The sequence below is a fragment of the Chionomys nivalis genome, chromosome 19, assembly GCF_950005125.1.
Source record: "Chionomys nivalis chromosome 19, mChiNiv1.1, whole genome shotgun sequence".
NCBI lineage: Eukaryota > Metazoa > Chordata > Mammalia > Rodentia > Cricetidae > Chionomys > Chionomys nivalis.
Genome location: NC_080104.1, coordinates 49510014 through 49535956, shown reverse-complemented (window position 1 = coordinate 49535956; position 25943 = coordinate 49510014). Strand labels below are relative to the sequence as shown.

General features: G+C 44.7%; 1 protein-coding gene across 3 annotated transcripts in view; it reads right to left on the bottom strand.

The window, feature by feature from the left end:
• Nucleotides 1-1092: 1092 nt before the first annotated feature.
• The window catches only part of Slc16a9 (solute carrier family 16 member 9), a 39770-nt gene continuing 14919 nt past the window's right edge, over nucleotides 1093-25943 (bottom strand). Inside the window, exons 2-6 of one of the 3 annotated variants that reach the window (XM_057752065.1) lie at nucleotides 23534-23766; nucleotides 15436-15579; nucleotides 11240-11335; nucleotides 3649-4539; nucleotides 1093-2783 (exon numbers count right to left, since the gene is read on the bottom strand). In XM_057752065.1, coding sequence (XP_057608048.1) covers nucleotides 2605-2783; nucleotides 3649-4539; nucleotides 11240-11335; nucleotides 15436-15579; nucleotides 23534-23729 — 1506 coding nt within the window. In that variant the 5' untranslated portion in view covers nucleotides 23730-23766 and the 3' untranslated portion in view covers nucleotides 1093-2604. The remainder of the gene's footprint in view (nucleotides 2784-3648; nucleotides 4540-11239; nucleotides 11336-15435; nucleotides 15580-23533; nucleotides 23767-25943) is intronic. The other 2 variants (XM_057752066.1, XM_057752067.1) reach the window with 2 other exon arrangements.

The window sequence follows — 25943 nt, the reverse complement described above, 5'->3', positions numbered from 1 at the left end:
CAGGACACAGTGATACCTACACGCCCGGCATCTCAGTTAGTGGAGAGGCCCGGCAAGACTGCATTGGAGCCTCGGAGCCCAGACCAGCCTGAGCAGTGGGAGACCCTCACTCAAGAGGAAAGTTCTGTATAATTGGTGAGGTCATATGTCTCCTTTCCTCAGTGCCAAGAAGGATCCTGCAGGGCTGATATATGAGCTCCTCCGACTCAGGAGAAAAAGTAGTTCAGTACACTGGGTTTGAGTCACTCTGGCCCAGTCTAGAGGAAAACTAGATCCATAATTAAATCTATATACGTGCTTTCCCATGGCAGGTCACTGCATCGCGGAAGGAAGACAAAGCGCTGAGAAAAACCAAGCCAAAATATTTCACCATAACTTGAAATTCATTCCGTAGACCGTGGCTAGTGCATACATGGGCGATATTGATGGGAGGGACACATCGGGGCAGTTGTCATCATTGATGGATGCAGACACCAGTCAAGTCAAATCTTTCAAGCCACTGAATGTCCTGAACATCATATTGACCAAAACATGACCTTGACTATGAACACATATAAGGTTTATTTTATTTATTGCTTTAAAAAATCATAGCTATAAATTTTAAAGTTTTTTATATTTATTTGTGTGTGTGTGTGTGTGTGTGTGTGTGCCACCGGTACACAGGTGCCTGTGGGAGACAGAAGAGGGTGTCGGATCCCCTAGAGCTGGAGTTATTTTGTTTTTTATATACTAAATTTGATAGACAGAAGAATGAGGTACAGAGAACTTCCCAGAAGTCTGAGTGTGGCGCACAAATCTAACGTGCTTTGAGCCCCATTATTGCATCACGGAACAGAACCGACTACGCTAGGAAATCTTTCTCCTTGGTTGATGACACCGGACACAGCTGGTTACTGACCTCAGGGAGGCGCTGTGGGCGCTGGTGTAACAAAACGCTTCAGGTGCCAGCAAAAGAAGGCAAGGTAGCTATACAAAATAATCTCTCACTGTTTTTTAAAAAATGCAAAGACAATTGTGGCACAACAGGAAGGAAGCCCTTACTTTAAAAACCCTTGGCTATCTGTTTTAAAATACCTGACTGCATGATGTATCTTTTTTTTTTTTTTTTGCTTTTATTCAAGAAAAGGAAACGTTTGTCTATTGCCAATCTGTTTTGTTTCTTTTCTTTTTTTCCTTCCCCTTATGGCACTGATGATCAATGAACTCAGGGCTTCCTACCTGCTGTGTCCTCACTGCTCCCCAGATCTTCAGCACAGCCCCCCACTGTTGCCAGTCTCCAGCTGTCCTGGGACCCTGTTACCAGAATCCCTGAAGAGTTCACTAAAATATGGATTATTGGGCCGACATGCAGAATTAAAATTAAAAGTATAGTACCAAGCATTTCAGTTTCTCAAGGGTCTGTAGGGGATTCTGAAGCTTGGCGAAGGTGAAACCCATTTCTGTATAGGAAACCCATTTGTTGAGTGAACTCAAACTTGAACCCATTTATATTTATTAAACATTATTTTCGCCCTCCAACATTCTTAGGATTAAAGAAGGTTGGATGAGTGTATCAATTTTTCTTCACCCTGGCTTTCCCCATGTCTAACAAACACATAAGAGCATTGGGGTTTTTTGTTGTTGCTATTTTGGGGATTTTTTTTTTTTAAGCACTGTCCATAAAATAAGATGCAATAGTGGAAAGGCCCAAGAGAAAGCACCACGGCTTCATTTGGAAGACATGCAGGGCCTTGCAACCCATTCCCACAGCGCTCAAAGCAAACGGATGCTAGGGATGCTTCCCACTTGCCCAACAGAATGGTTCAGAGGTGTACTTCCAAGCCGGAAACCAAGCAGCTCTTAGGAGACATCAGAGAGAGTGGATGCTGACCAACACACCAGGGAGCGAGGTCCTAGGGAGCCGGCCATGCAGAAAGACTGCTGGAGGAATTGAACAAGTTCACACACAGTGAACACCGTATGCCCCACAGTGCTTCAGCAAGGACAATAAAACAGAAAACCGACGACGGGCAGCTGCGATTTAAAAAAATCATGTCTAAAGTCTTCGAAGTCTTAGTGACATTGTAACTGCCACTTTCATTGCTGGAAGTGAAATGGCTTAGTGTCTTCTCTGGACTTGCGGTCTGATATAGAGGAGACGACAATCATTCCTTAGGGGTCTTCACAAATATCCCCGCCATGAGGTGTGCGTGGTTTAAGACAGGAACGTGCGTGGTTTAAGACCTTGTGGTAGAGCTCATGGGAAAAGCAGAGAGACAGGAAACTTCACCCAGAGAAAACTTGGCGAGGCGAGCCAACAGCTTTACACCTTGAGCTCACGAACAACAGTAGTAAAAAAGAACAGTCCCACTTCTTCAGGGAGGGGCGTACAAGGGGTAAAGGTTACACACACAGTACATAAAAACAGGGTATGTGGAAGTACAGTCTCCTTCAGAGTAGCCAAAGTGTTGCTCTAAGCTCTTGACTCTGGGGAACATGCCTAACAATTTGTTAAATTATATATATATATACACATACTCATATATACTATATATGTGTGTGTGTGTGTGTGTACATATAGTATAAAGTAGAAAAATAGAGAAAATAATGCCTTTTAATATCCCTCTAAACATTAGAGGCAACTTTGTAGAAAAAGGCTGTTGGCGCTGGCTTCAGGAGCTTCTTGTTGCACGCGTCCCAACAGGGCAAGGCGGCAAACAGCAGGATGAAGCCCCCCAGCAGGACACAGAAGCCACTGAAATAGAAGGCAATGTCATAGGTCTGCGTCCAGTCGTAGAACCAACCTGAGAAGACAGAGAGGAAAAGAGCGTGACTTTCACAGAAGCAGTGTTTGTATGTGATTACGTGTACCTATGTGTGGTTGTGTGTGCCTATTTGTGGTTGTGTGTGCCTGTGTATGGTTACGTGTGCCTGTGTGTGGTTACATGTGCCTGTGTGCGGTTACATGTGCCTGTGTGCAGTTACGTGTGCCTGTGTGCAGTTATATGTGCCTGTGTGCAGTTACATGTGCCTGTGTGCGGTTACGTGTGCCTGTGTGCGGTTACGTGTGCCTGTGTGCGGTTACGTGTGCCTGTGTGCGGTTACGTGTGCCTGTGTGCGGTTACGTGTGCCTGTGTGTGGTTACGTGTGCCTGTGTGTGGTTACATATGTCTGCTCCCACCTGCTTCCAACACAGCTGGCTGTGCTCAAACAGGGAATCTTCTAAAAACTTGAGATTCAAGGCAGGCATTTTTAGTTTCTTCCAAATAAAGAGCGGGCACAAAGCAGAGGAAATGTATCAGCTTTCTCAAGCATACCACAGGTGTGTGTGTGTGTGTGTACTGAGTCAGGGTCACATGTAGCCAACACTCACCATATACCAAAGATGAGCTTAAACTTCCCACTCCCAAGGGCTAGGGTTACAGGTGTGGGCGGCTCTCACACCTGGTTTTAGACAGAGCTGGAGAATAAACCTAAAGCTTCCTGCACACTAGGCAAACACGCTTCCAGCCCGGTTACATCCGCAGCCCTAGCCAAATAGTCTTGAATAAACTGCCGTGAAATAATCCACTTTACTTGGTGCAAATCTTCACTACTGAGAACTTCTCTATCGGGAAATGTCACAGTGAGGAACTAGAAACTGAGCTGACTTGAAGATTGGTATCTTACCAACAATCGGTGGCCCGAGGCTGTTCCCAAGTCCTGCGAAGAACATGAGGATCCCATAGGCGTGCGCTAATTTGTCAATCCCTACAGTCTTCGTGGTCACATATGGGAAGATGGACCAATTACCAGTAAGAAAACCCAAGATCCCAGAAAGTATTGCCAGGGTGATGTAACTCTTGGCAAGGGGAATTGCACACAAGGCCAGGCCCATGATGATCAGGGTAGCTACATAGAGATACAAGGTGTTGACCCACTTGAAGTCAGCCATGATGCCTAAAAGAAGCTTGCCCACGGCTGTCATGATGCCTATGATGGAGATGAGCGGCATGGTGAGATCCTCTTCCCTCACGTTGGAACTTCTCGCGACATCCTCCATGAGCAGCGACGGTGGAAACCCTCCGATGTCAAAAAGCAAGATGGCAATGAAAAGCGCCGCGAAGACTTTGTTTTTAAAAAGAGACACGGTCTCGCCGCAGTAGTTCCTATATGACTGCCATTTCCTCTTGGCCAGCTGCTTGCAAAAATAAGTCTGCTCCACAACCTTCTTTTTGTGCGCTGCGGCTGTGGGGTTTTGGGGGTTGTCCTGTACCCAGTCACCACTGGGCAAGGTGTTGTTGCATTTATCTTCGGTACTGTAGCCCTTGTCCAAGATGTTCAGATTTTCTTCCAGGCTCTTCTCTTTCTCACTGTACGTGGAGTATCTCTCTAGAACATTCTCCGGAGCTATTTTTTCAGGAAAAGGGCAGTTGGGAGCCTGCAAGGGCCTCATCAGACTGCCACAGGCGAGTATGTTTAAAGCCAGCGCGCCCACAATAAGTAGGCACCCATCCAGGCCGTAGAACTCTATCAGCATCCTCTGCAGAGCAGCGTAGATGAAGAGGCCCACGCTTGAACCTGCCAGAGAGCAAGAACCTCTCAGTCTTAGTCTGGTCGCTTCTATTGCCTTAAGGACACGCACTGGTGGCATCACAAGCACACTTACTATTTACACTGGTCCTCACGGTCCCTTAGTATTAAAGCCACGAGAACACGGAGATTACAGGACAGCAGTACTCACAGGCCATCCATCTTCAGAATCAACATCCAAAACCCTGTTTGTATTCAGGGATTATTTTATTTTAAAGTTTCTTTTTTAAATTCTAATTTTATGCCTACGCACGTTTTTGTGGCAGGGTTATATGTGCACCACATACGTGCAGTGCCCATGAGGCCAGTAGAGAGCATTGGATCTGCTGCAACTCGAGTTATAGACCATTGTTAGCCCCCACACGGGTGCTGGGAACCAAAAGCCCAGTCCTCTGCAAGCACAGCCAGTGCTCTTAACCACTGAGCCATCTCTTCAGTCCTGCCAGGATTTATCTGATTTTTAAATTATATGTATGTGTCTCTGTGTGGAGTGGGCACCCACAAAGGCCGGATCCTCTGTAGCTGGGATTACAGGTGGCTGTGAGTTGCCGCATGTGGGTACTGGGAACTGAACTCGGGTCCTCTCTGATAGCCGTAAATACTTTTATCTGCTGAGCCATCTCTCCAGCTCCCTGTTGCGTACTTTGGATACGTGATCTCATTTATTACTTGTAATGGTCCTATTGAGTACATCCTACTATAACCCCCAATCTACGGATGATGTGAATAAGAGCTGGAGAGCTTGAGAAATTTACCAGAGTTCTCAAAGTCGTAAACCAACATAATTCAGTCAGCCTTGACTCCAGGAACCCATGAAATTTAGTTATTTTAAAATTTTTTAAATTACAGTTTTGTTTGTTTAGTGTGTATTTTATACAGCCATGAACTTTCCACAGCATGCATTTGTGTGTGCATGTGTGTGTGTGTGCATGTGTGTGTGCATGTGTGTGTTCATGTGCGTGTGTGTGCATGTGTGTGTGTGCTCGCGCATGTATAGGTCAGAAGACAACTTTTGGGAGTCGCTTCTCTCATTCTATAACGTGGGTCTCAGGACTTGAATTCAGGTCATCTGGCTTGGCAGCATAGGCTTTCCCCACTGAATCATCTCGCTGGCCCTTATAGTCCTAACGAACACTATCTTTGACTACCTTTTACATTTATTGTGTACTGTGCTCCGTACTATGTCTTATTGTCTTTGTGAAAGCAAATCTTTACATTCCATTTTTAAGATGACTGCTGTAGATTAATTTTAGGATATTAATAATGGTTTGATCATTTAAATTCATTGCTGAATCACTTGAATGGGTGATTCGTATTCTTAGTGCATTGGTATGGAGAAGAGGCTGACATGGGATTTGATTGAGTATTTCAATTATAGTATGCTGGCTTATACACCACACAGGGACAAATGCCTCCTCTTCAGCATCTATTTCCCTAAGCACACCGCGATGCTGTTTAATTTATGCTGTTCTTGTTGGGTTCTTATTTCATTTTTTTAAAAATTGAGCATTTAAAAAATTTAAGTATCCCTGGGAAATGACATATGAAACAGCAGGAAGATGTAAACAGGTTAATTTTTTTTTTAAATTCTGAGTTGGATGATCATAGCATCCATGCTCTAAAAACTCATCTCATCAAAAAAAATATTATAACCAGGAGCAAAGAGATGATGTAGCAGTTAAGAACACTGGTTGCTCTTGCAGAGAACCCCGGTTCAGTGACAGATTACAACTACCTGTAACTCCAGTTCCAGGGGTATCACAGTCCTTTTGGTCCCCTCAGGCACTATATGAATGCGATGCACAGACATACATGCAGGCAAAACACCCATACACAAAAGATAAAAATAATAGACAAATTTCTCCCCTGTTCCAACAGCTAAACCCAGTTCAGAAAACAAAGAAGGGAGCAGAATGGGCAACCTCAAGACTGTTGTCCTGTGTCTTCACCATGAACTCTTTGTTTGTGACTTCTACCTAGCGTGCCATGCGACACAGATTCTCATAAGACGTCACACCATTAGACACTAAACGTGTACTTTTAAAAAGATTTAGATTTAGTGTCTACGGATGTTCTGCTTGAATACACATGTGTGCACCACATGTTCACATGTGTGTGCCTGGTGCCTGGGGCAGTCAGAGAGGGCATTGGATCCCCTAGAGCTGCCATAGTGATAGTTATATCCTGCCATGTGGATGCTGGGAACCAAAACCTGGGTTCTCTGAAAAGTGGTCATGCTCTTTGACCGCTATTCTCTAGAACCTTAAACACGTTCTTGGTATTTTAAAAGTTCTGTTTTCATGGCAGAGAGCTGGATGGGCAGAGAAAGACACCTGCCACCACACCTGAGGGCCTGAGCTCAGTGTCTCCGACTTACATGCTGGCTGGCAGACGTGTACCAACTTCAGCAAGTTTTCCCATGACCTCTGCCTGAGCTGGGGCAAGTGGCTGCACATGCTCACATTCATACATGCACACACACACACACACACATGTTGTGAGGAGCAGCAGGCTACGTTCCTGGCACCCGGCCGCCCACACGGCTAGTTTTATACCCGAAATAATTACACGGAAACTGTATTCTTTTAAACACTGCCTGGCCTATTAGTTCCAGCCTCTTATTGGCTAGTTCTTACATATTGACCTAACCCATTTCTAATATTCTGTGTAACACCACAAGCTGGCTTACCAGGAAAGATCTTAACCTTCGTCTGTCTGGACTGGGAGAATCATGGCGACTGCCTGACTCGGCTTCTTTCTCCCAGCATTCTGTTCTGTCTACTCCACCCACCTAATGGCTGGCCTATCAAATGGGCCAAGGCAGTTTCTTTATTAACCAATGAAATTAATACACAGACACATGACCCTCCTCCATCACATACACACTTGCACACACACACATAAAGAAATGTAATTTAAGGTTCTGCATTCTGCCTTGATCTTGAGAAAGAATCGCCATTGCTCAACAACAGAGTTCATCTGTCATACCCTGAAATGCATCCAATTACTTCAGCAGAAATTATTAACAGCTACAATATGCTGTGTGACAGGGCAGGGCAAACCCTGAATCTTTGCCTGTGTCCCATGAGCACGTGGCCATGACTAAGAAAGAGGTGGCGATTCTTCAGGGTCGTGGGAACCAATTTCAGAGTTTCCTTGTGGTGTTTTTTTTGAAAACGCAAAGCTCTAATTTTTAATCGTCTACGTGAACATCTTAATTAAAAAAATAGTCAACATACTCAGAGTAAAGTGAGAAAAAAACACTAATTAAGCTTTCATCCCAGTCAAGATTTTGAACTACTATGGAGAGGAAAAATAATTGCTGTTTAGGGAACCTAAACAGTAAGAGACACACACGTGCACTAATTAGCTCATCAATACCCATTGTTTCAGGCTTTTCCATAAGAGGTCAGAAGGCAAACATCTAAGACACCATGAGCATACAATGCCCGTCTGTCCCCGGTATTCAGCTCTCCCTGGGAAACACAGAAACACCAGACGGAGACAGCACGGCTATTTATGGACACTCAGTTTCCCCAAATGTTCACACATTATGAAATGTTCTTTTCACTTTTAAAAATAGGCTAAAAATAGAAAAACCATGCAGAGTACAAAAGCAGAGCGTGAGGCAGGTGGGAGGAGAGGGCTGTTTTCTAATCCCGACTCACCACCGAGAAGATCACAGTCCACGACCTTCAGGGTTTTGTTGCTGTTAGTTTTGAAACAGGTGTCGTTCCCCCCACCTCTCCCAAGGATTCAGAGTTGACCTTGAACTCAGCTACCCCCCCTCAGCCTCCTAAGTTCTGGGCTGGCATGTGTGCACCACTAGTCAGGCTAAAACCTTTATAATATGCTTATATTTCTATGTTTTGCCACTTTCAACTAGGGGGTTATGTTTCAAGGCATTGACTCGTGGTTTCTTTTGGAAAAACTACCAAGATTTTGCTTCTCTGTGATCTCCTGAAATGAAGGGGGTTCTATGCCTGGCTCTACATTAGTAAACTGTTAATAGAGACCCTTCAAATGGACTGCCCATGGGAATTGCAGTTTTGATTTGCTGTGCTACAGCGCAGCCCTTCTTCTCTGCCCTCCAGACTGAGTGCCAAGCAGAAGCCACACAACAGCAGGAAATTTCCAGTGTCTTTGGCATCAGTCAATTTGGACACAGCAGAATATTCTGGTCACAGATACAATCACTAGTCATCCTACAGACCACACGTGCCTCAACAGCGCCAATAACCCAGAGTCATGTCTGGTATCACTGTTCCTGTCTTACAGTGCAGAAAACGGAAGCACTGAGCAGTGAAGCACTTTGTCCGACACCAACCCGCAAGTGAGTGACCAAAATCTCACTCCAGGATGCTGGAGAGATGGCCGTTAGGAACCCTTTCTCCAGTGATGAGCGTGGACACAAGTCCCCTTCCCCAATCCGGAAGCTATCTCCAACGAGAACCACTCACAAATGGAAAGTTCGTTTTCTCTAGTAGACAGCCAACAGACAATGAACTCAGTGATGTTTTCGGAGGTGTTTTCTTTCTTTCTTTTTTTTTTTATGTTTATTTGTCTCCTAATGCTTTGCCTGGGCTTACTTGTTTGTTTGTTTTTTCTTACCCTACAGGCCTCTTGCTTCTATGTTATGGCTTCTGATTTTGTGTTTTAGAGGATTTCTGTGCACACAAATTTGTCTCCGTGTCTACAAGAGCTTCTTGTGCTTTTGTTTGGCGCTTTGTTTTTCTGTTTGCTTATTTTGTCATATTCAGGTTTGTTTTATTTTGTCTTGTTTTATGATTTTTTATTTTTTTTTCCTTGGGTGGAGAGAACAAGAAGGGATGTGGATCTGGGTGGGCAGGGAGGATCTGGGATGACGAGGGCAAGGGGGAGCCATAAACAGAATATTTCATATGAAAAAAATCCATTTTCCATTTAAAATAAAGACACTTCCTGTTCTTGTGGAATACAGTTCCTCAAATTGTGGTGACCCCCTGCCACAAAATAATTTTATTTGCTACTTCATAACTGCAATTTTGCTACTATTATGAATCATAATGCAACTATATCTGATATGCAACCTGGTGAAAGGGTCCTTCAACCCACAGAAGGGTCAAGACCTGTATGTTGAGAACCACTGCCCTAAATAGACTGCTATATCAGTCACAGAGATTGATACTACCTTAGAAGTTTTTTTAAATCCATCTAAAACATAAACTACCACCCCCAAAATACCTGAAGGAGGCTATAAATTATATATAAAACTTACATATGTTTTTCTTTGTTTGTCTGAGACAGGGTTCTCACTACATATAGCCCAGGTTGAATCCATGGTCACAAACCTTCTGCCCCAGACCTTTGTAATTAAAAACATAGGCTCCCACACAGGGCTTAAAATCTATAATTTTATATGCTATTTTACGCCTTCAGTGATCATGTGTTAATTACTAGAGGGATAATAAGAGTGTGTGTGGCTTGGATGTACTGCTGGGCGAGTGAGCCGTGCTCGGAGAGCAGGGCTTTAGGCGGGATTCCGTTCTTCACTACGTGGTAAGGCTGACTGACCTCAGACTCTGACAGTGGCTGCAGCTCTTGTTTCCCGCCCTTCCTTCTTCCCAGAGCAGACGCTTTCATCCAAGCACTCTTCTGCAGAGAGCTGCAGACAACCGGGGAACAACTAGAAGCTTCCTCCGCAACCATCACTCTGAGGTCTAGTACTCAGGTCTGCCTTTTATGGATCTGGGGGTTTTCTTGATTGTTTGTTTTTGCTTGTTTGTTTGAGTTTTGTTGTGATTATTTTGTTGTTGTTGTTGTTGTTTGAGACAGGGTCTCTCTGTGTAGCCCTGGCTGTCCTAAAACTTGTTCTGTAGACCAGGCTGGCCTGACCACAAACTCAGAGAGATCCATCTGCCTCTGCCTTCCAAGTGTATAGAGCCTAAAGATCAGAAGGGCAAAGTTAAGCCACTAGAGGTCAGGCAGTGGCGGCACACACCTTTAATCCCAGGATTTGGAAGACAGATCGGTCTCTGTGAGTTCAAGGCCACCCTGAACTACACGAGATCAATGCAAAAACAAATCCAGGTGGTGGTGGCTCAGACCTTTAATCCCAGTACTAGGGAGTCATGCCTTTAATCCCAGCACTAGAGAGAATATAAAATATGAGGAGAAAAGGCTCAGTATGTATAGTCTGCAGTTGCCCAGCCTTGATAGAGGTAAGACTTCTCTAATGGCTTGGCTATTTTGCTTTCCTGGTATTCAGACAGAACCTCAATATCTGTCTCTGGGTTTTATTATCATTCTACATTTGGTGCCCAACATGGGGCTTGAACCCATGAACCTGGGATTAAGAGTCCCATGCTCTACCACCTGACCTCTCAAAGGTTCTGCTGCTGCGGAGAGTTGCCATTTTCCCTTTTATTATTTGTGCTACATAAGTGCTTGGATTAAAGGCATGTGCCACCACTGCCTGGCTTGGGTTTTGGGGTTTTTGAGAGCTATTCCCATATTTATGGTAGAAAATAAACTTTCCTTCTAGGAGTGCTATAAAAAAAAAAAAAAAAAAAAAAAAAAAAAAAAAAACATTGCTTTCTGACTGAGTGGCCGCTGGGCAGAGGCTGGTTGCACACATATGCTTCACACCTCTTTGCTCTGTTTAAAATGTTAACTTGTGAATATACTGTACTTAATTTTGAAAAGGTACCTGTTGAAATCAGGCCAAGCGCGAGGCCTCGGCGGCTATCAAAATACTGGCACGTAATGGTCACGGTCGCGGTGTATAACAAGCCACATCCGAGACCTGCACGTAAGAAGACAGCAGGAGTTTAGACAGGTGCACAATTTCAATGCAAAAGAAGAAAATGAAGGGTCCCCACCCGGAAGCTGTGGAACCAGTTGCCTAGACATCAGAGTCCCCAGACCCCTCTGTCAGTATTGGGGACTCAATGGACATCTGAGAAACAGCATTTTTCTTCACCCGCCTTCACATCAGAGTCAAGCAAAAATATAAATTGCCCAATTTCTGAAGTATAAAAGGATAACTCAAAAAAGAAAAAACATGGGGGCTGGAGAGATGGCTCAGAGGTTAAGAGCACTGACTGCTTTTCCAGAGGTCCTGAGTTCAATTCCTGGCAACCACATGGTGGCTCACAACCATCTGTAATGAGATTTGATGCCCTCTTCTGCTGTACAGGAAAACATGCTGTATATAACCAATAAATAAATCTTTAAAAAAAGAAAAGAAAAGAAAGAAAAGAAAAGAAAAGAAAAAAACATGTAGGGTGGTGGTGGCGCACACCTTTAATCCCAGCACTTGGGGACAGAGGTAGGTGAGTTTGAGGCCAACCTGGTCTACAGAGTGAGTTCTAAGACAGCTTAGGGATGTTACACAGAGAAACCCTGCCTTGAAAAACCAAAAAGCATCTCCCAAGCTACAAATGTATTAGATTTTATATATAATATGTTAAAACATAATACACTAAATAAATGTATGCTCCATATCATCTGAAGTTCCTTAGAGTCCTGAGGAAGAAAATTAAGATGTTTCAAGTCACTAAAGTTTCCAAACTGTTGTCTTAAAGCCTTCTCTGGTTGCCAGGCACCTCTGATCAAATTCTAGCAGGGAGAAAACTCCTGAAAAGCATGATAATTTCAACATCAAATAACCACATTTAGGCAAATTCATCCAGTGTCAGAAACATTGTGTTTTCTCTCCTCCGTGGCTTCTAGAGTTTAGGGCAACTGTCTAGGGGACTGATGGGAGAGGGAGGGGAGGGGGAAGAAGAGGAGGCTGAAGGAAACGTATAATATACAATATGGATTTGTTCTTATGTGACGCAGTCCCATGTACAATGAAGAGACAGATGAATTTTTTAAAACCTGTACTGCTGAGTATTCAAGGCATAAACACAAGTGGCATGTCACTGTTCCTTTTGCTTAAACAGGTGAACATAAAATGTAATTCTGTGGTCTAATGAGTGTTTATTCCACCTAGAATGTGCTTGATCATCTACATCTAGATGAGACACCAACTCCAGAATCTCTCTTTCTCTATATATATATATATCACCCCTCTCTGAGAAAATGGAATCAAAATGGAGTCATTCTTATCAAGCCATAAAACATAAATAAATAATAAACAAACAAACAAATAAATAAATAAATAAGAAGAGTATGAAGACCGGGATCTGGGACATGTATCTCTCCCTGATAACAAGAACTGTCAAAAGTCGTTCACAAATGACCCTGCAACCCACATCCTGCACAAAGGCCATGGCAACCACACACAAAAAACACTGCCAACAAGGACTTCTGCCCAGTAAGGCTTTCATTTTAGACCAAGGCCACCTTAGGACAGATCCCCATAGCCAAGGATTTTTGCTTGGAAACAGCTTCAATAATTCTCTTTCTCTCCCCTTCACAGACTTCCTGAAGCACACCCGTCATTGCTGAAGCTGTGTGCATCCCCATCGCCACGCTCTTCGAGCCTTGCATAAACCCAGATGATCCTGGAAGATTCTCCTGCAGCTATGCAGCGGGACGTATGAGTCAGCCGGAGTCTAAGCCCTTGTCACACCCACAGCTCGAAGGGTCCACCACCCGCTTCCAGTTCACCCCAACACCTCTCATCTGAACTCTGATCTCCCCGTAGCTCCCTGAGCCTTCAGCGCGATAAGCTGCTGCCTAGTGGCACACATCGCTCTATGCTTCTGCAGTAAAAATGACAGAAGATGCACCGTGTCCCCACTGGGATTCTATCAGATGCTTTGACATATTTGCAACTTCCTAGGTGACATATGCATTCCTTAAAACAAAACAACAAAAATATGTAGGAAAGGCGGCTGTTGGTGACTGGGACCCTTGCAGCTATGCCAGAGAATCTGAGTTTGGTTCCCAGGCATCTATCTCACAACCACCTGGAACTCTGGCTGCTGGGGATATGATGCCCCCTTCTGGCCTCTGCAGGCACTACACACACACACTCACATTGACTTTTTAAAAGGTTGCTGTTTGTACCCACTGCATCCCAGTCTGAGTGTTTGGCTTTAGATGTCTTCCATTACCCTCAATTCTCTTCCAGTGACCATCCACTGACCACATCCTACCTGTCCCTAGAGACTCGGGTCACAGGGCCATCCCTGCATCCTTTCTCCGTGCAGACACATAGTACGCCAGCACCAGACATGGGTTCACATTGTCAGTGCCCTTGCCATCCTTCTACCTAGATGACCAGCGCCACGACTCTTGGATTCTCGCTTCTGACACTTAGTACAATCACATGGGATTAAAGGACATTGAAAATGTAAACATGCATCATTCGTACCTAGAATGTAGCACTGAAAGCGGCCGTTGTCTTGGTATTAGTTTGTACTTTTCAATCAAGTCTATGGCATAAATAGTCATAGACTATATCTGTAAAGAAAAAGTCTCAGGCAATACTAAAAAACATAATTTAGTAGCCAGACACGGTGGTGCACACATGTAATCTAAAAACGAGGGAAACTGAGCCAGGAAGATCTAGAGTTCAGAGCAGACTGGGTCACATAAAGAGATTCAGCTTCAAAACAAAACAAACACAACCCACCCAACATCATAGTTGCTCAACACAGCTGCACAGCCAGGAGAATCAGTTCCATCTTTGGCTAAAATTGGTGGCATACACCTTTAATCTCAGCGCTCAGGAGGCAGACCACCCAAAGCTGCATAGTGAGACCCTGTCACACAAAGAGAAGAAAAATAACCAGGCGGTGGTGGTGCACGCCTTTAATCCCAGCACTTGGGAGGCAGAGGCATGCAAATCTCTGTGAGTTTGAGGCCACCCTGGTCTACAACGCAAGTTCCAGGACAGGCTCCAAAGCTACACAGAGAAACCCTGACTAAAGAAAACGAAAAAGAAGAAAAAAAATATATTGACTTTGATAATAAAACCATTTAAGTGAGGACTGGGGGAGAAGCTTAGGGTACTACGTTTGCTAAGGTAAATATACAAGCAATGGCCATCATCTCATTTGCATAATTAAAATAACAGAACCAGATCGGAACTTCTATGGCCATGGCCTAGTGGTTTTCAGCATCAAACACCTTTAAATGCAGTATATTACAAAGGGATTTTCACGAGCTGTTGAGTGGTCCAGGCTCGTTAGTCATCCGTTACTAAGTCTTCATCAAGCATCCCTACTCCGCCATCCTCTTCACTCTCACACCTCGTCTTTAAAAATCCACCTTAGATGTCAACCGGAACTTCTGGATTGGGTGCTGGCCACAAACTGAAACTCTGCTGCCCACTGTTGCTGAAGTCCCAGCAGCAAACAGAGAGAAGTGACCAACGTCAGGAACATCTGAGCTTATGTTTCTTCTGTCTCGCTTTTCCTTGCAAAAATATAGAGAGGAAAACTTGAAATCTCTCCCTGTTCCCTGCAGTGGGGCATAGGGGGACTGATAAATGTGCTTATCGTAGGGTTAGAGAGATGGCTCAGCAGTAAGAACCATCTCTCTCCCCGGCTGCTCTTCCAGAAGACCTGGGTTCATTTCCCAGCGCCCCCATGGCATCTCATAACTGTAACTCCAGTTCCAGGAGTTCCTTTGCTCCCTTCTGACTTGCCTGGGTACCAAGGCATATCCATGGCACACAGACATCCATGTAGGCAAAAAAAAAAAAAAAAAAAAAAACGATACACATAAAATCCTAAAAGAACACCAACAACAAAATTTAATGTGGTTATCTCTGCCAGAGCTTGGATTCAATGGGCAGATAGTTCCCAAAGTAACAACTTAGAGGTGGTCACTGAATGTGAGGGGTTGCTGAACATCTCCCCTCCTCAGATTAACTTAATAAAAAGAGACACCAGTGAAGTGGAGCGGAGCTGGAGCTGGAAGTCTTATGGGGGCCGGGTTCCTTACCTACAATGACGCCATAGGAAAAAAACAGAAAGTAGATATTGGGGGCAAGACTGCTCAGCATCAGGCCTCCAGCCACCAGGAAGCCACTGAAGATGGTGACGGATCTTGCTCCGAAAGATGACACACAGAGACTGCAGACAGGACCTAAAAGAAATTGAGACCTTCACTTATGGAGCAGTGACCCCTTTCTTACGACCACATGATCCATCCACTGTCAGTTCAGAAAGGTTCCATCACAATGCAACCCAGGAAGGCAACACCTACAATTCTGAGCACTCTAGACGCTGCTGCATGCTAGATGCTGCAGCACACTAGACATTTCTGCATGCTAGATGCTGCTGCACGCTGGATGCTGCTGCACGCTGGATGCTGCTATATGCTAGACAATACATGAGTTACTCTGACTGACAATCACACTCCACATTAGCCTTATTGCAGTCCTGGAAAGTAGATACTGTTGCTATTCCCATTTTTTTTTTTTTTAATAAAAGGATGGTGAGTTCACTGTGGAGAAAGGTGATTAGTGGAGTCAGATTTGAGCTAGGGTTTGGCTTTCCCTCTTGTCAAGTTGTTGAATCTCAGGCAACAGATTCGCACTCCCCGAGGCTTAGTTTCCTCATCTGCAAATTGAGGTCAACAGTTGTCAACTCCTGCAGTTCTGTGCGTGGCTGACCGATGGTCAGAAATTACCCATGTCTGAATTTGTTCAGTGTAAGGAAAAACCACTGTGTGTGAAACAGGTCTTGAGACAGATTGTGTCTCGCTGGCGCTGTGCCAGAGGAAACGCTTAGAATCATATCACCAAGCAGATTGGAAATGAAGGGTGTTGAAGAGTCGGCCCCAATAAGCTCGTTTCATGTGGAAGGAAAGGGAAATCCCAGGAAGGTGCCTTTCTAGTGCATGGCAGGACAAAGAACCTCAAAGCTTGCAGTCCAACATGAAGGGAAGTCTGGGCAGGCACCTGGAGGCAGCAGCTGAAGCAGAGATCATGGAGAAATGCTGCTTACAAGCTTGCTTTCCATGGCTCACTCAGCCTGCTTCCTTGAACCACCCAGAATGATGCTCAGGGGCGGCCCCATTCACAGAGGTGGCCTGGAGCCTATCACATCAGTTATTAATCAAGAAGATGCCCAAGGCCTTGCCCACAGGCCAATCTGATGCAGGCTTTTTCTCAATCGGAGTTTCCCTCTTCCTAGATCCCCCTAACTTGAATCAAGCTGACAAAACCCCTAGCAGGCATAACTGGTGTCCTTGATTGGCTCACTCTGTCTTCTCCAAAAGTGACAATGCTCTAATTCATATGCCTGAAGCCCACAAGGAAACAGCGGGTGGGATACAAAGGTGGGAACGATGGGTAATGATCTTCACAGAATGTACCCAAACCAGTGAAGGTAACCAGACTTGGTCAAGTCCACCCCTGCAGATCAAGACACACCTATGAGTCTCTATCTTAACAAACAAGATCTCTACTACAATAACCAAGTATTGTTCCTCAGCACCAGGCCAGTCCCAGATTTCAATCAAACAAATCAAAGAACTGTTCTCCAGGGAGATTTCTTAGGTGGTTTTGAGTCTTCCACTTCATAGAAAAGACCTTTGGAATGAAAGCGGTTTGCCCAAATTATGAACCATGGAAAATGATGAAGATGAAAAGAGAGGCTTGCTGGTAGTTCAGTTTGGGAGATGTCAAACGGAATAACCAACCATCAGCGCTGCTCTACTGGGGAGTAAAGATTCTCCTAGTAAGGAAATGCTAACAGTCGTGAGGATACCACTTCAAAATACAAGCCAGTATGAGGACCATGAGAGAAGGCAGAGCTGCAGAGAGCCTGTTCTGGTCACCTGCCCTCAATAAGCCAATTAAAAGAGCCAAATTAATAGGGAAAGGCAGAAAGGGGGGATTTATTAATGTGACCAGAGTGGAAAGAGAGACAAAGAGATCCAGTGACCTTCCCAACCCCGCCGGGGACTGGGGTCCTGACATGAGGGTGGAGGGTTAAATAGATAGCCAGAGTTATATGCAGTCCAGCAGCAGTGATCTCTGCCCACCCCAGCCTCAGCTCCAAGTCTCTCCAGAAAGCTCACGTCACAGGATGTAAATGCTTCTCTGGAGACAAATTCCTCCTCTGGATTCTCCCAGGTTCAGCCCTGTCTGTTCTCAGTAGGAGGTTCCTGAGGAAACTCTAATTTCTGAGAGTCCATTGTTTCCATGGCCTGATCATCAAAGAAAGGGACAGGAGAGTCTCTTTAGAATATTTCCATTGCCTGAAATAAAGGCAGGTTACAGGGTATTTGGGGATTTCAGGGGAGAACCTGAGCCTTGAGAAGGCAGTAAAGTATGGTCCCAGTCACAAACGGGATGCAAAAGCAAACACAAAGGAAAGATTCTCATGGCTTCAGAAGTCGTCTTATAATGAGAAAGGAAGAAAGGGGAAGCTAACACAGAGATCATTCCCTTTGGGAATGAGGTTTGTTTGCACGAGAGGTCTGAAGACCATGATTAAATGTGAGGGGAGTATCAGACAGAGATAATAGAATAAACAAATCAATGATTCTCAACCTGTAAGTCACGACCCCCTTTGGGGGTTGAAGGACCCTTTCACAGAGGTCGCCTAAACCATCAGAAAGCACAGGTGTTTACATTATGCTTCATAATAGTAGCAAAATTACAGTTATAAAGGAACGAATCAAATAATTTTATGGCTGGGAGTCACCATGGTATGAGGCACTGGTATTGAAATGCCGCAGCAGCGTTAGGAAGGTTGAGAGCAGCTGTAATAAGTGGAGGTCTAAATGTGACAGGGCCTTAAAGGGGAGGGGAGGCTTCTCTTTAAAACCTGGAAGGAAGTCTCATTAAGACAAGGAATGAAGCCGGGCATGGTGGCGCATGCCTTTAATCCCAGCACTCACGAGGCAGAGGCAGGCGGATCTCTGTGAGTTCTTAGACCAGCCTGGTCTCCATTAACAAGTTCCAGACCAGCAAAGACTGCAAAGTGAGACTCTACCTCAAACAAACAACCAAAACAAACTAAAAACAAACAAACAAAAAGACAGAATATGTAGTTCTAAGAAAGAAATTATGCTTTTTGGGGGGTAGACAGTCATTACATTTCTCTCCTTGTATTTATCTCCCCTAAAAAGTTTCTGAGGTCCCAGAAAATCAAAGGTCAACCAGGACTGCTGTGTCAAAGCCATAAGTTAGCCAGCATACAACGAGGGAAAAAATACAGCGGCAAACAGCTGTGGACCTGGTGTGCAACAAGGGTTTTCTGACAGAATGATCCTGGGCACATGAGTGCCTTAAGTCTTCCTCCACCACAAGGAGCCCAGGATGGCAGGCTCTTCACCCCACTGACATCATGAGTTTCAGATTCACCCTCAGAAAGATAATCTTGGATCACATATACATTGACTGACTCTGTTGACTGGTTGGCCTGCTGATATTTGTACAAAATGGTGCCAAAAAAGAGTAACCAAAACTCACTTAGCCACTGGCCCAGAAAGGCCTGGTACATGGGGACTGGCCTCTGCCCCAGACTTCCACAGAGGGTGGAAGTCAGTCCTTGAAGGAGTTAAGGGGGTCCTTGGCAGCTCAGGGCTAGTCCTCATAGGCAGCCCAGACAGCCCTCACAGCACTCTGAGCCGGTGTGCCTGCCTGCGCTGCGCTGGCTTAGTCTTCTACTGACTCACACTGGCAGGTGCTTTGCAGGCCGGAGGAATTAAGAATCAAAACTGGGAGAAGGGGGCAGCTAACTCTGCCTTGACCCTCACACTAAAGGATGAAAAGCGTCCTTCCGTTGTCTCAGCAATGAGGTTGACTCCATTCTTCTCCTTGAACTTGGAGAATGACATGTGGACGGGGGGTGGGGGGTGTTCTTTAGCACCTCTCAGAATATGGCAAAGTCATTACTGTCCTCTGCGTCAGTGACCTGCCACTCCTTCTGTGCTGGTCCAGATCACCCACAGAAACAATGCCAACAGGAAACAGACACTAAGAGATTTATTGTGAGGGATCTGTGGGCTAAGGGCCAGGTGATACTAGGCAAGCCTAAGTGAGATCCGTAAGGGCAAGCCACCAGGAGAGGCCAGCTGGGACTCTCGGGTATAGGCTGAAGCTGCAGGCCTCAGGCAGAACTGTTGTTTTCTGGGAAAGCTCCATTCTCTTCCGGAGTCCACCCAGATCATCTAGGATAAACTCTCTCTCTGAAAGCCAATTGCGTCTTGAAACCAGAACAAAAAAACCTTCCCAGCAATGCCAGCTTTAGGACTTGAATAACAAGAGGATGAATGTAACCAAACTGGCCCAGAAAACCAACCATCTCCTCCCAGCATAAGCCCTCTTCTTCAGCCAAATTCATCTCACCACAATGTGTTGTGAATAGCACAGACCCCAGGTCTTAGCACCCTAGGATTCGGCAAGGCCTGCTAGCTTCTCTGCCTGGCTACCCACGACGATCCATCCTTCTGGCAGCCCACCCACCCCAGACAATCTCCACACTAGTCAAGAAAACAAAAAGAGGGCCAGGTGGTGGTGGTACATGTTTTTACTCACTTCGGGGGCAGAGGCAAAGTGGGGCACTGTGAGTTCGAGGCCAGCCTAGCCTACAGCACAAGTTCTAGGACAGCCAAAGTAGAGAAACTGTTTTGGAAAAAAACCAAACATATAAATAGATAGATATAGTGTGCATATACATGCATACGTATATATGTGTGTGTGTATATATATATATATATATACACACACACATACACACATATGAAAATGAGGTCACTCAGTTGATAAAGTGTTTGCTGTGCATGAAAACCTGAGCTCCTCTCCAGAACCTTCTAGAATGAAGGGTTTGGTGCTTTATGCTGTAATCCAAGTGCTGGGAGAGGAGGGACAGGAAGTTCCCAAAGACTCATTGGCCAACCACCTCGAAGAATCTGAGAATTGAAGCTGACTAACACCTGGGGAAGAATTTAGGGCTGATCTGCAGTCTCTACATGCATCCAGAATTGCATGTACCAACACACTCACACACACACACACACACACCAGCCCTGAGGCAGGACACTGAAAACATAGCTGAAGCAGTCAATCATACTACAGAGAACACTGTCCACAGCTGAACTTCTGACCAAGGCCCAGGCACACCCACCTTGGGCACAACTGGACCTTCAAAGCACTGTTAAGCTCCGCTGACCATCAGAACAAGAATCTCCTCCCCACGAAGGACCGGGACTTTGTCTTTCACTCAAAGCAGCCCAAAGTGCCAATCAGAAATCCTGACTCACAAGTCAGGCAACTTCCAAGCGCTTGGCTATGAATAGGGCTGCAATCTGGGAAACTCCAGAGCACATTGTCAAGGCTCTTTAAGCCTGTTTGCTTGGGTTCCAATCTCAATTAGTCTCCAAATAAACACGATTTTCTGGGGTTTTACCTAGGTTAACTTTATCCTTAGTCAAGAAACTCAAGAGAAGGAACCACTCTTGCTAGTCACCTTGGTATTCAAGAAGTCTCAACCCATACACACACACACACACACACACACACTTCCAGATGTGTTTGCTCTTCTACCACTTATTTTTAACAAGTTCTTCCTTGAGCTCTCAGAGTTACTCTTTTCTATGTTCATCCTCAAAAGCTTTAAGTTGAAAAGTCCAAATACCTCCTCATTTTGTAGCTGGCACAGACCCAAAGAAGGTGAATGGCCTACCCAAAATCACCTGACTAAAAGGTGATTGAGCCAGGACTTGAGCTGACTCTGACTTCACCCCAGATCCTTTGGAGTACTGGTTCTCTTCCTGATTTTGTTTATGTTTCAAATTCCATACATTTTAGAATTTTTTTTTTTTGCTTGAAGGAAGTGAAAAGTTCATTTTTCTAAAATGCCAGCAATTTGGATCTGCCTCATTTAGAATATATTCACTTTTACTTTAAAAGTCCCTTATATTTATATTTTATATATATATATATATATATATATATATATATATATATATATATACAATAGCAGCCCATTGACGTATACTTCGAGATCAATGAGATAATTTGTTATTGACGTTCTTGAGAGCATCCGGAGGATAGAGAGCTATGTAAGAAAATGAGTTCACGCTGCCCAAGTGATTTCCCGATACACTTGGTATTTCCTGGATGCCCCATGAAAGGTAATTTGTGCCACACAGACGACAGAGTTGGCAGCCAAAAATTTGCCTGTACAAAATGAAGTTTGCAATGGTCTCTGTGTATTTTTAAATGGGCTCATGCCTGAGAAATACAATCATTTAAGAGAAAAATCAGAAATCAGATCAGATAGCTAATACCCAAATAGATCGGAAGCTTAACTCTTCCAAAGGACCAGCCTAGCATGTTCTTCCTTCTCTGTGTTGTTCTAGTAAGATGTGAGCAGGCACACAGATTATCAACTGCTGCATTCAAAACACAGCCAGAATTCTTGGCATTCCTAAACATCTTAAGAGACTTGGAAGGGCAGGTTCAGCATCATAGAGGCCTAGACCTGAAGGACTGGACTCTAAGATAGGGCAAGAGGCAGTACTGGGGCTCTTGAGTGGCTCAAGAGCGGGAAACAGGAGAGGACTGGCTTGATTCTGTGTCAAGGCAAACTAATAGCTCCAAGGGCAAACATTAAGATGAATTGCCAAGCTGGCTTCTTAGACTAGATAAGGCCCAGCTTCTAGGGCTATGATCTGCCGTCACTGCCATGAAATTCTTAGGAATTCTTGAGCAAGGAGTCTCTGTTTTCATATCTCTCTGGGGTTCATAAATTATGTAGACAGTCCTATTTAAACTGAAGATAGCTGCCCCTGGACATTGAGACAAAAGTGGTCAACCTAGGAACTTGGAGATATTGACCCAGGGACACGGAGATGTTGACCTGGGACATGGAGATGTTGTGGAGCTACAGGTTAGTTTTGGTTTTTTGGTTTTTGTTTTTATGTCTTATTTTGTTTTTCGAGACAAGGTTTCTTTGTAGCTTTGGAGCCTGTCCTGGAACTAGCTCTTGTATACCAAGCTGGCCTCAAACTCACAGAGATCCACCTGCCTCTGCCTCCCAAGTGCTGTGTGATACTTTTCTGAGGAGGTCTTTGTAATTGATGGACATGTGAACAGAACCTAGTGCGGAATCCCAGACAGGTCAAAGCTTGGAAGACAAGGAGATCGCCTGCATACTGTGACCATGCCAGCCCACTGCATACATCCTCTGAATTATTACATCCCTGGGATGATGTGTGCTCCTTGTTAGATGGTGAGCCGTGTGTGTGTGTGTGTGTGTGTGTGTGTGTGTGTGGTGTGTGGTGTGTGTGGTGTGTGTATGGATGTGGAAGTTGGAAGACAACACTATTGTTCATGTTCTTAGATGTTAAGTCTCCCCTATTTTTCAAGACAGAGTCTCTAATAAACCCAGAGTTAATCCAAGCTAAGTAGGCTGGCTCGTCAGTGAACCCCAGGGATTCACTTGTCTCTACCTCGCCAGCACTGGGATTATAAGTATGCACTAAAGCAGCCAGCTTTCCTGTGGAGTACTGGGGATCAAACTGAAGTCCTCATGCCCAATGTGCATTTTATATCTGAGCTGTCTCTCCAGCCCCTATGCCCTGTGAGCCTCTTTAGAGACAGGAAACATGTTTGCAGCACAAGTTTTTGTTTCTTAAGATTTTATTTTATTTCATTATCTGTATATGCATGTACTCTCTATCTTTCCCTCCATCTCTGTGTGTGTTCACATGTATGTGAGGGTGCCACAGAGGACAGAAGGGGGTGTCTGATCCCCTGGAGCAAAAGTAGTGTACCTTCTTAACCACAGAACCATCTCTCTAGCGCTTCGCCTTTTCGTTCCCATCCTCTGGCATGCCGCCTGTCACTTTGGTGAGGAAGCTGATCATAAGATGAATTGTAGGCCTGTGGAATTCCATACTTTCACACAGACTCATTACAGTCAAGGAACAGCCGTTACATCTCGATGATGACGAGCAGGGAAATACACATTAGGTTTCAAATGTGGAAAAGCCCTTTGTGCCCCGTGCAATGTTGATGATATGGCAAAGGCAATTAAAGGATTAAAGAGTAAGAAAACACATGAACAGATCCACTTACTTGCAAGTAAGCCGACTCCACTCGCCAGGGACCCCACCCAGGCTGTTTTTCCTTTTCCTTCACCGAAGGCGTCCAACCACTCTATGTACAAGACCCCAACGGCCAATGGGGATCCATAACAGAGGAACTGAGTGAAGAAGGAGACAGCCACAATCACCCAGCCCCACCCGCCATCAGGTGACTTCGGAAACTCCATGGCGAGATGAAGTCAACACAGTGCTTCTCTGTAGATACTAAAAAAAACAACCAGAAAAGAGGAAAAAGAACATTTAGAATGTGACCAGATACTAAAAAAAAAACAACCAGAAAAGAGGAAAAAGAATGTGACCAGCACAGGGTTTGGGATTAAAATACCTCTTCCTAGGATGGAGGATGAGACGGGCCAATAGTTAAGAACACTGACTGTTCTTGTAGAAGACCAGAGTGTGTTTCCTAGAACCCATGTTGAGTGGCTCACAACTACTGATAACTTTTACAGCTTTAGGAGCTCTAACACCCTCTTCTGGACTCTGTAGGTACTGCACTCACACACACATATACACATGCACGCATAAACACACACACACACAAATAATTAAAAGTAAAATAAATCCTTAGTATAGATAAAAATTAAGTATCTTTTCCTTAAAGAAAGACTACCTAAACATATACATGGATGATTTCAAAATATGGCTGCCATATCAAGTATACATTTTCATCTATAATTTATAAAATTTCATGCACTCACTGGTACATGCCTTTTAATTATAAAAAGGCAGATCGTGAACTATCTTTCCTATTCTTGACCTCCTTCACCAGGCTCCCTTCTTTTTCCAAAAAACCACCGATTTTAGCCTCTTCACTTTTATTTCTGAGACTCTCCAGGAAGTGGAGAGTTAGAAAGAAAGAGACTTAATTAGGGTGTTCTTGGGTCAGAACCTATACAGGGGAACAAAGCAGAGGGAGGAAGAGAGAGGTTAAAGGGAAAAGGATTGAATCAGGTCACCAGACTTGGAGGCAGGGGCGCTAACCTGCTGAGCCATCTCCCTAAATACAATCTCCCTGAAACCCACAAGGTGGAAGAGGAAAGCAGACAACTTAAGTTATGGTTTGCCCTCTAACACACCCTGTGCTCTGAGCATGCCCGCTCCCCACAATGAATCAATACAATGGGATTTTTAAGAAGCAAGAGGCCTGGGCACTTGGGAAGTGTTTTCAACCATCAACCCTGCCCACCCGTGATGACCATAGAAAGCTGTGGTGAGCTCAGGTGAGGAATTCTTGTCCCCGAGGGCTGTCAGCTGAAGGTCTTTTGCCAACTATGATTCCAGCGGCTGGAGCAAGGGTGCTTTAGCTCCTGAAGTCTGGAGGGGAGCTGATAGCACATCCCAACCTTCAGCAACCTGAGCACCCTCCCAGGGCTACCTCACATACGAGTAAGCGAAACCAAACAAGCGTTCTTTTATTTGTTTCTTTTCATTAAAATCAGCATTTGGACATTTGTTTCATGCACTGAGCATCCTTTGAGGTTTCACAAAATTCTAGTCTCCTTTTTTATTTATTATTTTTTAACCAGTGTACAGTAGCTCACCATATGGCTACTGCTTACTCCTGCACTCATTTCTGTGCAGACTAGAAAAACAAAATTGCAATGGCTCAAAACTGAAAAAAAAAAAATTCTAGCTGTTCGATCTCTTTTATGTCTATGGCTTCTGTTTTTATTTTATTACTTTTTTTTCTATTTGTGTCTCCGTGTGCGCCCACACGCATGCCACAGTACACGAGTGACTAGTAGAAGACGACCTGGGGAAGTCAGCTTCTTCCTCCCAACATGTGTTCCGGGGCTTGAACCAAGGTCGCCGGGCTTGGCAAGCACCTTCACCTGCTGTGCCGTCTTGCTAGCCCCTAATTGATTTTCTGAACATGGTCTTCCACTGGCCTCGAACTTATCACTAAGGCTAAGTCCACTGGCTGGTAAGTCCCACGGGGTCACTTGTTGCCCTCCACCCCACCCCAGTCATGGTATTACAGGCATGTACTATGAAGCCTGGGCTATTATGTGGGTGCTGGGATCCAACGAAGGCTCGTGTGCTTCTATGGCAAACACAATTCCTGTTCAGAATCCCCTTTAAGGAAAACACAGTTTTAATTCCCCAAATTAGACGCTGTAAAGCAGGAGCAACCTAACACCTAATAGGATGGACAGGCACTGAAAAGACAATTGAGAGCCAGCTGCATTAAAAACCCCAAATTATCACTCTCTGGGAAAGCACAGGCTGACAGGCAGAGACAGATCATGGAAAAAAAAAAACTAGACTTTTCTAGAAGGTAAAGGTGAACACTGTGTCCCTCAAAAACCTAAGCAATTCCTTTCTTCAGAGACAACCTTTGTCCCACCTTGCCATGGGCCGTGTCTGGGTGCTATTTCAAC